The 13733-nt window shown below is 31.9% G+C and overlaps 1 protein-coding gene and 1 pseudogene across 1 annotated transcript in view; one reads left to right on the top strand and one right to left on the bottom strand.

Moving 5' to 3' along the window:
- The window catches only part of LOC111636353 (lysine-specific demethylase 4C-like), a 111142-nt gene that overhangs the window by 40578 nt on the left and 56831 nt on the right, over nucleotides 1–13733 (top strand). The window contains exons 2-3 of the mRNA XM_023381568.1: nucleotides 9100–9243; nucleotides 13079–13254. Coding sequence (XP_023237336.1) covers nucleotides 9106–9243; nucleotides 13079–13254 — 314 coding nt within the window. The 5' untranslated portion in view covers nucleotides 9100–9105. The remainder of the gene's footprint in view (nucleotides 1–9099; nucleotides 9244–13078; nucleotides 13255–13733) is intronic.
- Nucleotides 1812–2438, bottom strand: LOC111636352 (annotated as a pseudogene).

The following is a 13733-nucleotide window of genomic DNA, read 5'->3' on the forward strand; positions in this document are numbered from 1 at the left end:
CTTCGCGGGAGTGTATTAAGAAATTAAAAAAACTTTCCAAAGTTTCATGGCAATCGTACTATGCCACAAACCTTCGCCGCAGTATATTAAACAACTTCCCAAAGTTTCACGGCAATCGGATAAACGGTGTGGTAATGCATGAAGGACACACACACACACACACACACACTTTTTTATATATATAGATAAGAGACAACTTTTGTCTAATAAAAGGTTCAAAAAAAATCACCCTACGTCTTATATGCTAAATGAGATTTTCCATAGGCTAATGAATTAAGATAGGTTAGGTCAGGAGAGATACTAATCTAAACATAATTAATGTGACAGACTAATAATGTTTGATTTCATGGGTCTCCAAAGTAACTAATGAAAAACAATTTAGTAATAATTATGAATTGGTTCATATGTAGTTTGGAAAATTCAAATCAAATAAATAACAAGAAATTAGTTATTGTGACATCATCACAATGCTCGCTGCAATTTTTAATCATATTTTAATTTAAAAAATCATGAAAATTAATTTGAAGACAGTCTGTCCAAAAGTGGTAACCACCATTTATTCACTTCTTGTGTTCCAGAATACAAACTGACTACCTGACCTTTCTTTTTCGGCTGCTTGGCCATCAAGTTTAAAAACATTCCTTTAATTAAAAAACACAGAAAAATATCCAATTAAAATTACAAAGTTAAAATTGGAACTGGCAGATCTTAAAGACACCAGTGCATTTTCTTCAGTAGATATAAAGCCTGAAAATCCCCAAGTGGTAAGGATGGAAAGAAAAATGATGTCTGTAAGGTCCACCAGTTCCAATTTTAACTTTGTAATTTTAATTGGATATTTTTCTGTGTTTTTTAAAGGAATGTTTTTAAACTTGACGGCCAAGCAGCCTAAAAAGAAAGGTTAGGTCGTCAATTGTTTGTATTCTGGAACACAAGAAGTGAATAAATGGTTGTTACCAATTTTGGACAGACTACATCTTCAAATTAATTCTCGTAAAATTGCCATTCGACAAAATTCTACAATTAAAAAATCAGGTGACTTCTGGTTAGCCTGGAAGTTCTTATATAATTAATTGGACCTCTGGCCCTAAACTTTTCATATCTAGTCTTGATTTTCATCTAACTAACTCTCTTATTGAGTTTAAGGAAGGATGGACAGATTGACAGATGGACAACAGTGGGAATCTGTAGCCCAGTTAAATAGACTTATCATATGATTTGCCACACAACACAAAACTAATTACTTACTGTAAAAAATTTTTACTCCTCAAAAGTGAAATTGCAACACTATAAAGGAATGAGTGTAGCCACATGCACATTGCAGGTCCAGTAGAGGTGACAGAGATATAAAAATTATTAAAAGAACAAACCAAGACATGCAACAGACACCTGTTTATTCAGTAAAAAATATGGTCCCCTTGGGCAGCCATACAGGCTGTTATATGGCAAGGAATACTATCAATGAGGCGATTAATGGTTGCCTGAGGTATCCCTTGCCAAACTGTGTCCACTGCAGCTCTCATGTCATCTACAGTATGTTGTATGCCTTGCCATATAGCAGTCTGTAGTGGTTGCTAGTGCACCTCATGTTGGACAAGGTCCCACAGGTGTTCAATGGGAGAGAGATCTGTGAGGCATCTGGCTAGTGAAGGATGGGAATTCTGTTTGTGCTGGTGAGAGTTTGTCATGCAATGTGCAGTTGGGCATTGTCTTGCTGAAACAGTCAGGTGCAGCCTACACCAGTGGCCAAACTACAGGCCCTTCAATTTGTATGATGTACTGATCTGATGTCAGAGTACTGGAAATATGCACTAGGTTGTCAGCTGATCGAATATGATGCCTTCCCAAACCATGATGCTGGTTTGGGAAGTGTGGTGTTGGCCAGTGTGATGCTCTTCAAAAAGGGCTGGCATGTAGTGTTCCCCAGGATACTGCCACATATGTCCACATTTGTCATTCCTTGATAGACAAAAGCAGGATTTATCCGTAAACAATACCTGATGCCATTCAGTGGTCTAGGTGCAATGATGACATCATGCCAGGTGTGCAACCATTTCAAGTGATTAATGGCTCCCCAGTTGCTGGTTGTCATGCATGCAGCCCAACTTCATGCAATCTATTGTGAATGGTTTAGGTGGACACAGAGATACACTTGGACAGTAACAGACAACTTCAGATATCATGCTGTGAAAAACTGTTTCTGAAAGGACATTTGGTGAATCTGGCCGTCTGTGTGCTCTGTCATGTGCCTGTGCAATCCACTCCCTTTTTGGCATGTTATCAGATGTTCCTGCATCCATATTGTCACACATTGCTGGATGGTACTCACATCGTGCCCAATGTGCATGCATTAACAAACTGACGTGCAGCTCTATGATGTGGTCTTGTTCCTTAGCTGTTAACTGGTGATATTCAGCTTGCTGTTGTCTCTGAGGCATTTTCTATGCATATTTGAAAGTTTGACTGCTGAAAACTGTTGCTGATAGCATTTATGACCTGAGCCAGCTGCTGGTCTTTACAGCTTGAAACCGGGTGCCACATAACCCGATGCATACACAAACTTAATCATTTGCATATCTCTGTCACCTATACTGGTCCTGCAATTTGCTTGAGGCTGCACATATTTTTTCATTGTGTTGTAATTTCACTTTTGAGGTTTGTATATTAAAAGAATTCTTTAATTTAAGCATATTTCATCATCATATAGAATTATACACTTGATGTAGTACCTTCATTAATAGAAATAAAGTTGAAGTCAACAACATGAATGGCCTATTTTTAGCATAGAGAGCTAGTTAGCGGGCCTTTTCACATCTGGAAATGTAAAATTTATTTATGATGACATTGTTGTATAATTTTTTAAAAATTATTTATATAATTATTAATTAAGAAATTATTTAATATTTTTGTAAAAAAGATAGAAGTTTAACATTTTGACTGACTTTTTCATTAATTATTATTATTACTTGGTTTTTTTAAAATACAATTAAAATCTGCATAAATCAGAATTACACAGTACTGAATACTTTTTTGGTTTGGCAGGTTTCTGTTTTAAACAGGTTTTTTTAACATAGAAAATCACTCCATTTTTAAGAATTTTTCTCATTTTGCTAGATTTCTGTTTTATTCAGATTACATTTTGGAGAGGTTTTACTGTATGACCATATTTTGAAGCTGTTTTAAAGTATGATTGGCATTCATGTGTTTTAGTTTATAATAAATTTATGAAAAAATATTAAAAATAACGGAAAATAATGTTTATAAAATGATTGCTAAAACTTCTATTTAGCTATTTAATCGAGACCATTCAGAGAGAGTTTTTAAATTTAGTTTATTAATTTGAAAAGTTTTCATGGAAGAAATGAGTGATATTTTGTTTTAATTTGAGCTGACATGAAATTTCACCCATTAAATACAGTTGACCCCCCATAACACTGTTGATAATTCCGTTCTATATGAATTCCATGTTGTACTAATCACTCAGATTTTACAAATACAAGAGCCATTCACAACCCGGCACACATATTTGTAAAATTTAAGTTACTCGTAATTTTACTTCTAAAGCACAAGATTCCTGCATTTTGGTGAGTTTCCCCAATTAATATCCATAGGCTTAGCTGAGACACTTCTCNCTGTCACATTGTTAAACTTGCTTTCTAAAGGCAAATTTTGCTTGGGGGCTGCGTAGCCCCCATGATACCAGTCATGATTGTAAAATTTACGAAACCAGTTAAGGGTTAAATACAGTTGACCCCCCATAACACTGTTGATAATTCCGTTCTATATGAATTCCATGTTGTACTAATCACTCAGATTTTACAAATACAAGAGCCATTCACAACCCGGCACACATATTTGTAAAATTTAAGTTACTCGTAATTTTACTTCTAAAGCACAAGATTCCTGCATTTTGGTGAGTTTCCCCAATTAATATCCATAGGCTTAGCTGAGACACTTCTCATTTTATTGTAATGTTTTTGTGGATGTTGCAGTAATATTTTTTTCTGTTATAAATTTCCTTGAGCTTTGTTTATATGATGATGCATTTTCTGCACCTTTGTGAGAAGCTATATAATAAGATTTAGAACTTAGCAAAATCACATGGCTGTAATCTTAATTCCTTTAGGAAATATATCCAAATATAAAATAACGAATACAAACATGAATTAATAAGACAATGTTATTCTTCCAACTTATATATTTAATATTATAGAAAAACGTTTTCAGGCAGATTCATTCCCCGACTTTAGACCCATGTTCCTTAGTATGTATGGTTGTTCTATTTTGAAACATAACCATACACAGGAACATAATAGTCAAATCACCTTAAAATGAACACCAGTAAAGTTAATTCTCATGTTAAAGCAAGTTTTATTGTTGCTGTGGCAAAACACCATTGTCAGAAAGTTAATTTTCACGTGATAAAACAAACAAAAATTTTACCAGAATTTATTAAACCAAACTGTAAATTACCTTCACAACTCTCAAGAAATAATTGTATTTCCTATAATGATTGTTTTTTACCACTTTCCAACATGAACAATAAAAAGTGTACTGTAATAGATGTTTTGTTTTGAGTAGATTTTCTTCTAGTAAGCAAAGACAGGTTTGATCTCCAATATGCAAAATGTTTATTAAGTTAATTTAATTAACATCACTCCTCTTTAACAAAATACTATAATCACAACCATTTATCACTGACAAATAAAAAAGATAACAAACCTCTGATTATAGAGCAATTCATACATCTGATTTTAGTGTACCATTTCTTCTGTATTCAAAATACAGGGATTAAAGTTTAAGGACACATTCTCCTTTAATTTAAATTGATGTGGTCACATACAAACACATGCTAGGTTGCATATTGGGGAGTGCATACAGTGATTTGAAAATAATTTAGAACATTGTGTTTTTGTAAATTTATTTTATTTAACATTATTTAGTAAACTTATTCAGAATATTATAATTTAGAAATTTCCATTGCCTATCAAGCCTTAATTCACTTAAGTAGTGAATTAAGGCTTGACCTTGACCCTGAAAATTGTTAATATGACTGATAAAGTGAACTAACTACTATTCCAGTGATTTCATATTAACACAAGTTGACTGCTGTTCCTTGACACACAAAAGCATTTAAATTTTGGAATGTAATTCAAAATTAATTATTTTACAAATATTATCATATTTCCTCTACATTAATAACCAAACAAATATTTTTTATAAAAATATATGGGGGACAATGGTATAGCTTTGTTTGGTCTTTCTATTGATATTTTGGGGTTATTTTAATATGATCTTCATGGTGTAGATAATGAATTGCAGTGTCTGTGGTTCATGCAATTTTCTTTATTCATGTCTCCAGATCTCCCAATAATTTCTTTTAATGTTGTCTTATTAATTAGTGTTGAACATTTCCAGTTAAAATTTTCACAGTTTTAAGTTTTTAATAAATATAAAATCCAAAATACATATTATAGTTAACACAAGGAACTAATTTAGAAACAATAACCAACCACTTTACCTGAAAACTGGAACTGTACTGTACATGTAGAGAATCACACTTAAATGCAAAATTTCCAGCAAAGAAACACCCGAATTCAATATTCGAACGTTTTTTGAAACTTTTAAAATTAGAATGTGGCTGCATTCTATAAATAGAACGGTTTTTTGTTTTACATTTCTTGAAGAGGGCCGATAAAGTAGTGGCCGAAAACATTTGAATATTGAATTCGGGTGTTTCTTTGCTGGAAATTTTGCATTTAGGTGTGATTCTGTAATTTAGAAACAAACAAAACTTTGCTCTATAGTTTTTAAAGTCTCGCAACTTTATCACTGACTTAAACAGTTTTTGAATCTATTCTATTCATTTTCAAATATGAAAACAAAATTAGAATGAACATAAAGTTTTAAAGAATATTAAAATTCTAAACAATTAAAGAAGAATGACCTTCTTTATATTATACCAAAGTTAAAAATTATGTAGTGTGATGGAGTCCTGGAAACTTGACTCTTGATAATTTAAATTAATGTTCCATAAAGCTCGTCATGTCATTAAAAAAGTAATCTAATTTTTACTTCAATAGCTTAATATTAGGATCAAGTAACTGGTAACATTTGATGTCAGTTCCACATTTTGTTAACAAAGATTATAACCCTTTTTGTAAGATGTCATTGCAAAATGCCATAATGCAAATATCACTAACTCAAAAGTAACCATTGAAAAGCCAATGTTTTTAAATTAAAATTTAACTACAAATGGAAGTATTCACTATTGGTATGTAGTTAATACATACACAAAAATGTTGTTATTTAGACTAGTATCATTGTTATGCTGTAAAATTCATTATTTTCATTATATCATAATTTGTCACCTTCTCAGTCCATGTTAAGTTGAGTTTGCAGAACTCTTCTGTACTTACAATTAGGAATGTTAATAATTGTTTACAGTGGTGCCTCGTATAACGTACTTAATCCGTTCCAGGTGCACGTCCGTTAAGTGAAACATCTGTTATACGAAACGCATTTTCCCATAGAAATACATGTTAAAACATATAATTTGTTCCGTAGCATAAAATAACCATACTGTACCATTAAAAAAATGAAAATGGAGCAGTCACCAATTATGCCGGGTAGTCAGATGTTGTGAGGAGGAGGTGGAGGAGCACCTTCTTTACACATTCATACAGATACAAACATTTTACACATTGCAGCAGGTCTTTTTTTATCATTTTTTAATCAGAGTCAGGTTCAGGAGAGGCTACCGGAGCTTGCAGAGTCAACTCCTCTTGTTCCATCCTTTGTTTTTTGCCTGCTGGCTTCTTGAAAAACATGTCTAAGGTGGTCTGTTTCTCTCTCTTCTTCAACAGCTGTCGGAAATGACGGGCAAGGATGTCATTGTAGAGATCATTGATCCTGGTGGCCTCAGCTGTTTGGATAATGAGTGTTGGTAAACTCCTGAACCTCTCCCATTCAACAAGGAAGTTTTTGTCAACTTTCACTCCTTCTGATGATTTCTTGCATAGTTTCAATTGAAATCACCTTTCTATTTTTTTAGAACCCATGATTTGCACAACACTTGAATAAATGTAAATACCATGCACTGAGGTGATGTACATAATAAACAAGGGAGCAAGCCGAATCCCAACGGGAGCTCTGTACTTCAGATATACTAATAATATATCCTAATAACACTAATATATTATAAAAATAGCAGATTGTCATTGGCAACGGCAAAAGAGTGAAAATATCATTCGCACTTGTTCGCAGAAAGTTTGTTGCTCGCCTCACGTAACTGCCAAACGGAAAGTCCGTTGTTCGCAGCCAGTCCGTTGCTCGAGTCACGTAACGGCCAAACAGAAAGTCCATTGTTTGTAGTGTCCATTATTCGAGGCGTACGTTATACGAGGCACCACTGTATATGCAAGCTTTCTGCAAATATCTATTAAATACAATTTCCACTGGCAACAGATCACTGCTCTCGCTTAATTCCATTTAGAAAAAATAAGAGATTCCTGTTTATGGTTTAAATTGACTTCACAGATAGACTTGTATCATTTCTACATTTGATTTTTACAATTGAAACATTAAGTAAAAATAATTTTAGCAGACTTTCTCTTAGAATTTAACTTATAAATCACACAGATTAGCTATCAACAATTAATTAAATATAAAGCCAGACGATTGTCAAATTACATTTGGCTATATTAATGCTACTAATTACTAATTAAATGTCAAGTATTTTGGCTTAAAGATATGCACTTGCTTGATAAATTTAATTTAATAAGAGATGGTGCCTAATGCCTACCTCTAGGCCAAATTACTTGACATTTAATTAGTAATTAGTAGTATTAATGTAGCCTGGTGTAATTTGGCAATAATTTGGTTTTAATCTAAAATCAGATTTATAGATGTTTATACTTATAATTAAATATAATTCTAAGAAGAAGGTTTCTTTATTCTTGACTGGAAAAAATTGAAACAGAAGCTAAAAAAATTACATTATCTAGATCAGGGATGGGCAACCTTTTTCTATGTAAGGGCTGCATTTTGAAACTTTTGAACGTATAACAGAGAAGAGAAGAAAAATGCCGGTAAATCACAATTATTTATTCATATATAATTATAAATTAGCATAGGTATATTTAATTTAGCTTCTGGAACTGATATAAACATAATATATCAGAAATTATTTTGTTAAATGTTAGTCACCGCTAGCTTTAAATTAGTTTTGATGTGTCTGTTAGCTTGTTTCTTGTTTTAATTTTTACTACATTCTTTGCGGGAAAAATTATTCACATACATAAGTTGTAGAAAATAATGTTTGAATTTTTGCTGCATACTTCCTTAAGCTGGGAAATTGATATATTTATTCATATTTTGTGTGACAAGGGCTGCAAAAAATATTAATGCGACCCGGGAGCCGCAGGTTGCCCATTCCTGATCTAGATTATATGATTTGCGATATCTGGTCCTGTAAAATATAAATAACTTTTAAACTTTATTTTATAAAAAAAAAAGTGATTATCTACTGTATATACATTATAACAAGATTATACATAATGTCAGAATATATGGTGGAATTGTTTGAGTACACATGCCTAAATTATTAAAATTGTGTTCAATTTAAAGTTTTCATTAAAGTTTAACAAGATTAAACTTTTAATTGCTTTCTCTTCACAAGGATTTGAAATTTTAGTTTTAATGTGCCTATCTTTCAAATATAAGGATATCCAGATTAGAATGTATTTAGATGTTGTACACTCGGTATAGTTAATATTAATGGATCTCACATTTAAATGGATAATTGTTTTCCTCTGTTATTGTCATCGTCATCAATATATTCAAAGTGTTATCTGAAACTACAGGACACTAATGATAAAGCTGAATTGGGGGTAAAAATAAAATTAACTTAAATTAAACAAAATTGTTAATCTCATTTGCAAATCTACATATGAATATCAGGGCTTTATTTATATAATACAAATTTTTATTTATTCAATAATTTATTCTTAAATATAATTAATATACATATATTTTCTATTATATATTATAATATATATATAGGTTTGTTATATAATCACTTATGTATTATTATTTAAGGAAATCATGAGTTATCCGAATGTTACTAGTTCTGGTATTCCTCGGATTATGGTTTTTCAACCAAATTTGGAAGAGATGAAGGATTTTCCAAAATATATTGAATATATGGAATCTAAAGGAGCTCATAAAGCTGGTCTAGCAAAGGTAAGGTTATGAGCATATTATAAATTTACCAAGTTGTGTATACATGGAGTGAATTTTATATTTTGTATACCAGGTCAATTTGTAGATATGTAAACTTCCTAGCTTATCTTGAGAGATACTCCTGAACAGGACTTTAAAGTCAGAGTCATGCAATCGGAATCAGAACAAATTCATTTCTAGAGGATTCAGAGTTGGTAAAAATAGACTGACGCTGACTCCTAATTTTTAAATGTATTTTATATTAAGTTCCTATCTTGCATTATAGGAGCCTCTTGTAATGCATGATTTTATTTTATGATGATTCACTTACTTCATGATCTTGAAAAATGCTTTCAGTTTCAATAGGAATACTTGATGATTCACTTTAAAAAAGTGCTTTAAAAGTAAATGATGATTAACACAGTAATGATGAAATGGCTTTCTGGATTAATTTATCAAAGTATATTTTAAATTATTATTTAGAAGAAGGAATAAGAGTTGGACATACTAAAATTCTATGTTGGAGTCAGGATTTGGTCTACCAACTCCACAGCTCTACCACAGTCCTGAAGATGAGCTGGAAGGCCTGAAAGTATTAGGATTTAAGAGAAATATTTTAATTTTCAGAAAAACAGAGAATTGTATGTTTAAGATAATTTGAAAGGAAAGTTAATTGAAATTTGTGGATTCACTTTTATATAATTGCTGTTATACCATATCCAGAAAAAGAATATTTTTCTTTTCATAATTATAACTTAATCTCTTTTATTTTGTCTTATTTTATTTATGGTCATTAGTGAAGATGACCTTATGACCAACTGTACCAGTATTCAGTGATTTCAACACACAACAAACTAATATTGTTCGTGTGTTGCCCACCAGTGACTGTATATTGTAATATCTGAATATTTTATATTCAGATACTACAACATACAGAAATCACAATATTTATAGTCTATTTATTGTAACTTGGCACCTACTGTAAACAAAGGTTTTGTCGTATTAATCTGCTGGAGATTTTCATTGGTCAAATCGCAATTGGAAGTGGCTAGACACGTGTTGACCAGTTAAGCTCCTTTCTCTGCACGTGTTAAAATCTCATCAAGTTCCCACATTCGTTGTTCTTCCTTTTCTATATGTTTGATACATTTTCTCCGTTTTTCTTGAGTTATTTGTTCGACAACACACAGTTTGAAATAATGATAGTTATTGTAATGAATGGAAAACGAAGCCAAGACATTATAGTGCTCATGACCGGAAAAAGCTTATTTTTAATGATTCGGAATGTGCAAATATTCATTAATTAAAACAACAATTTAACAAGTATGAAATAATTACATTTATAATCATTGCTAAGTGACTAGTATTTCATTAATGATTTTATAAATAACAAACAACTATTTTCTGCGGACGAATGAGATGCAGCGCGGTTTATAATTGATGGATGTGGGTTTAAGCCAATAAACAATGGGAGGTGTGTCTTAGTTTGTTTACAGTAGGTGCCAAGTTAGGATAAATAGACTATAGATATAGGGTGTTTACAAATGATTGAGCACATTTCATTAATGAATTATAAATAAATCAAACAATTTAGGAAGTTGTACTATATCAAATCATAGAGCAGCTCAGTTTTTTATGTATACAGTTTTAGTATGGCTTGTTTTGCTGCTAGGTGGTCACAGTGCCAGATCCAAAATGGTGACCATGCAGGAGAAAGCAATGTGTGTGGTGTGGTATCAATGGATACCATTTATCAAAAGCTGTAATATGTATAGGAAACAAATGTAATTATAAACCGTCATCAGTAATACCAGTTATCTTGTAGTAAAAGGAAGATTTTTTTTATTTTGAAAGCATTTTGTAACATTGTTTTTAGTTCATTGATTCATCCATATATGAGATCCTGAAAAATTAACTCTAAGGAGGATGCACACATGTGGCATGGCAAGGAAAAGTGGCAGAATGACGTCACTTTTTCTTGCCGCAGAAGTCGATTTTGTGCTGCTTTTCTCGTGCCACAAGAGTTGGTTGAATTCTATCTTTTGCAGTGACTACTGCCAAGATGCGTTTCTGTCAGCCAATAACAGTTCATCTGGTAGTCACACGAAAAAATACAATCATGTGATGTTTTAATGGCGGAAAGTTTGACATGGTTAACCAAGATAAAGTAAAGAGTCAGAGTAAAGAGGAAAAGATAATAAATTTAACACAAAATTCTACACAAATAGTCATACATAATTTAATTCAAAGAAGAAACCAATTGAATCTTACTTGATATATTCTTGATGTATTTATCGAGAGACCTTAATTGAGGAATAAGTGTATTTTGCATACCAGTTCTTTCTTGATCCAAGAAAATATCTTGAATCCAATTTGTAGATTATTACCGTTTGCCGGCGAACGGTAATAATCTACAAATAGTATATCGACGTAATCCGACGATCTACAGAATGTTAAGAAACGATAAGAGAAAGGAAAAACGAAATAATTTACCAGGGGTTTATTCCATACCTATAAAGGATCAGCGTTTCAACTCGGACCTTGTTTACGTAGGTGCTACTATGCGGCAGTTAAAACAAAGACTCAAGGAACATAAATACTCTGTGAGTAAAAACATAGATGCCACAGTCCTCACAGCATTTGCCAAACAGCAAGAGGTCGAAGTATATTGGGATCAAGCCTCGATCATTAGAGCCGCGAATTCCAGACAGGCAGTGAAACACCTCGAGAAGATAGAGATACACAAGGCTCACATAAATAAGGGATGCATTAATCATAGGGATGCAGAAGGGTTATCTTATGCCTGGAAATCCTTTTACAATAATGCAGATTAACACCTTGTAGTCAACTTATATTCCTCCCTCCCCCGCTTTTTTCTGGCGGCTTTATTATTTTTATGTTACTTGCAAGTTATTTATAGACTTTCAGAAGACGCAAATCCGATGAGTTGCACATGCGCACTTCGGTTTCTATTTAATTTGTATTTCATGCGTTCTTTTTTAATGTTCTTTTTTAAGAATGGTTCAACTGAAGATGGCCGTTCAAAACGGTTGAAAACGTTCTTATTAAACATCTTTATTGCTGGATAGTTAAAGGTTTATTTTTATTTTAAATTATTCATTCCAGTATAAGTTCTTGTTAGTGAATTTCACTTTTTGTTTTTTCTATTTCCTGTTAAAATTAGCCTTGCCTTGGTATGAAATATGAATGAACAAATGTACTGTAGATATGTTTTATAGAAAATGCTTAATCTTAATATTGGGCTGCAGATCAAGCATGAGAGTGCCTAAAAATTGGTGACAAAATGTGGCAGGTGATAGGTGGTCAAAAAGGACTTAAAATTGATGATATTATATTTGAATGATCCGATACAGTAGTGTACATTTTAGCAGAATGTTTAATGGTGCTGCTGTTTATTCTTGAATGTTCAGTATATGACCTTTTCAACTTACCTGATGCTTCTACTTCTTCCATTTCTTCTATAATGTATATTTAATTATTTGTTTTAATCCTGATTTAATTAATAATCAATCAGTTTGTTTATTAATATAATCCTAATAATAATCTTATGTTTGATACTGTTGAAACACAATTTCTTATTTACATAAATTGTTGATAAATATTTTTTTATCTTCAGTTTTTACACTATATTATTTTCATTTGATGAATATATTTAATATATAATCTTAATAATTCCTAATTTTTTCTTTGAGATTATTTTTAAAAAACTTTCTTCTATAGTTTTGGGACAGACTATGATATTTGAGAAATCAATTACTTTTGCATCATTAACAAATATTTTTTTTATTAATAGTTAAAAATTTATTTTTTAAAAAATATAAATAAATAATTACAGATTATTCCACCGAAAGAATGGTGTCCTCGGAGAAGCGGTTATGATGATATTGAATTAGTTATTCCAGCTCCAATATCTCAAGTTGTTACTGGTCGTCAGGGCATGTATCAACAATATAATATTCAAAAAAAGGCAATGACTGTTCAAGAATTTAAAAAATTAGCTGAAAGTGAAAGGTATTGGTTTTATACTTCATTAATAATTTTAGAAAAAAAATTATAATCATTTTGACAATTCTTAAATTATTCACTTTAAACTATTAAAATGATTTAAATAAATATTTTTTAAGATCAAATATTTTTTGTACATCATATTAATACATGTTTTGCGATATTTTGAATTGATGATTATGTGATATCAACCGGGGCGTATATCAAAGTCTACGCCACTTACGGGCACTAGTCGGTAAGACCAGTTCTCGGTCGTCCAAAGAACGGCCTTTCCCAAACGTAGGGAAACGAGTGTGGAGGGCTTTACTGTTAGATTAATTTAGAGCGGAAGTTGGTGGGGGTGAATTCACCTTCTTCCTATGTCAGGGTCCCGACACCAGTTTGTCAATTTATCGATCCGCGGACAAACACACGTATGCAATCTGATTCGGTCACACAATTAGGAGACATTTTAATTAAAAACGAAATGATAAATTTAATAAAAC

The sequence above is a fragment of the Centruroides sculpturatus genome, unplaced genomic scaffold, assembly GCF_000671375.1.
Source record: "Centruroides sculpturatus isolate CEXI.00-Female unplaced genomic scaffold, Cexi_2.0 scaffold1035, whole genome shotgun sequence".
Taxonomy (NCBI): Eukaryota; Metazoa; Arthropoda; class Arachnida; order Scorpiones; family Buthidae; genus Centruroides; species Centruroides sculpturatus.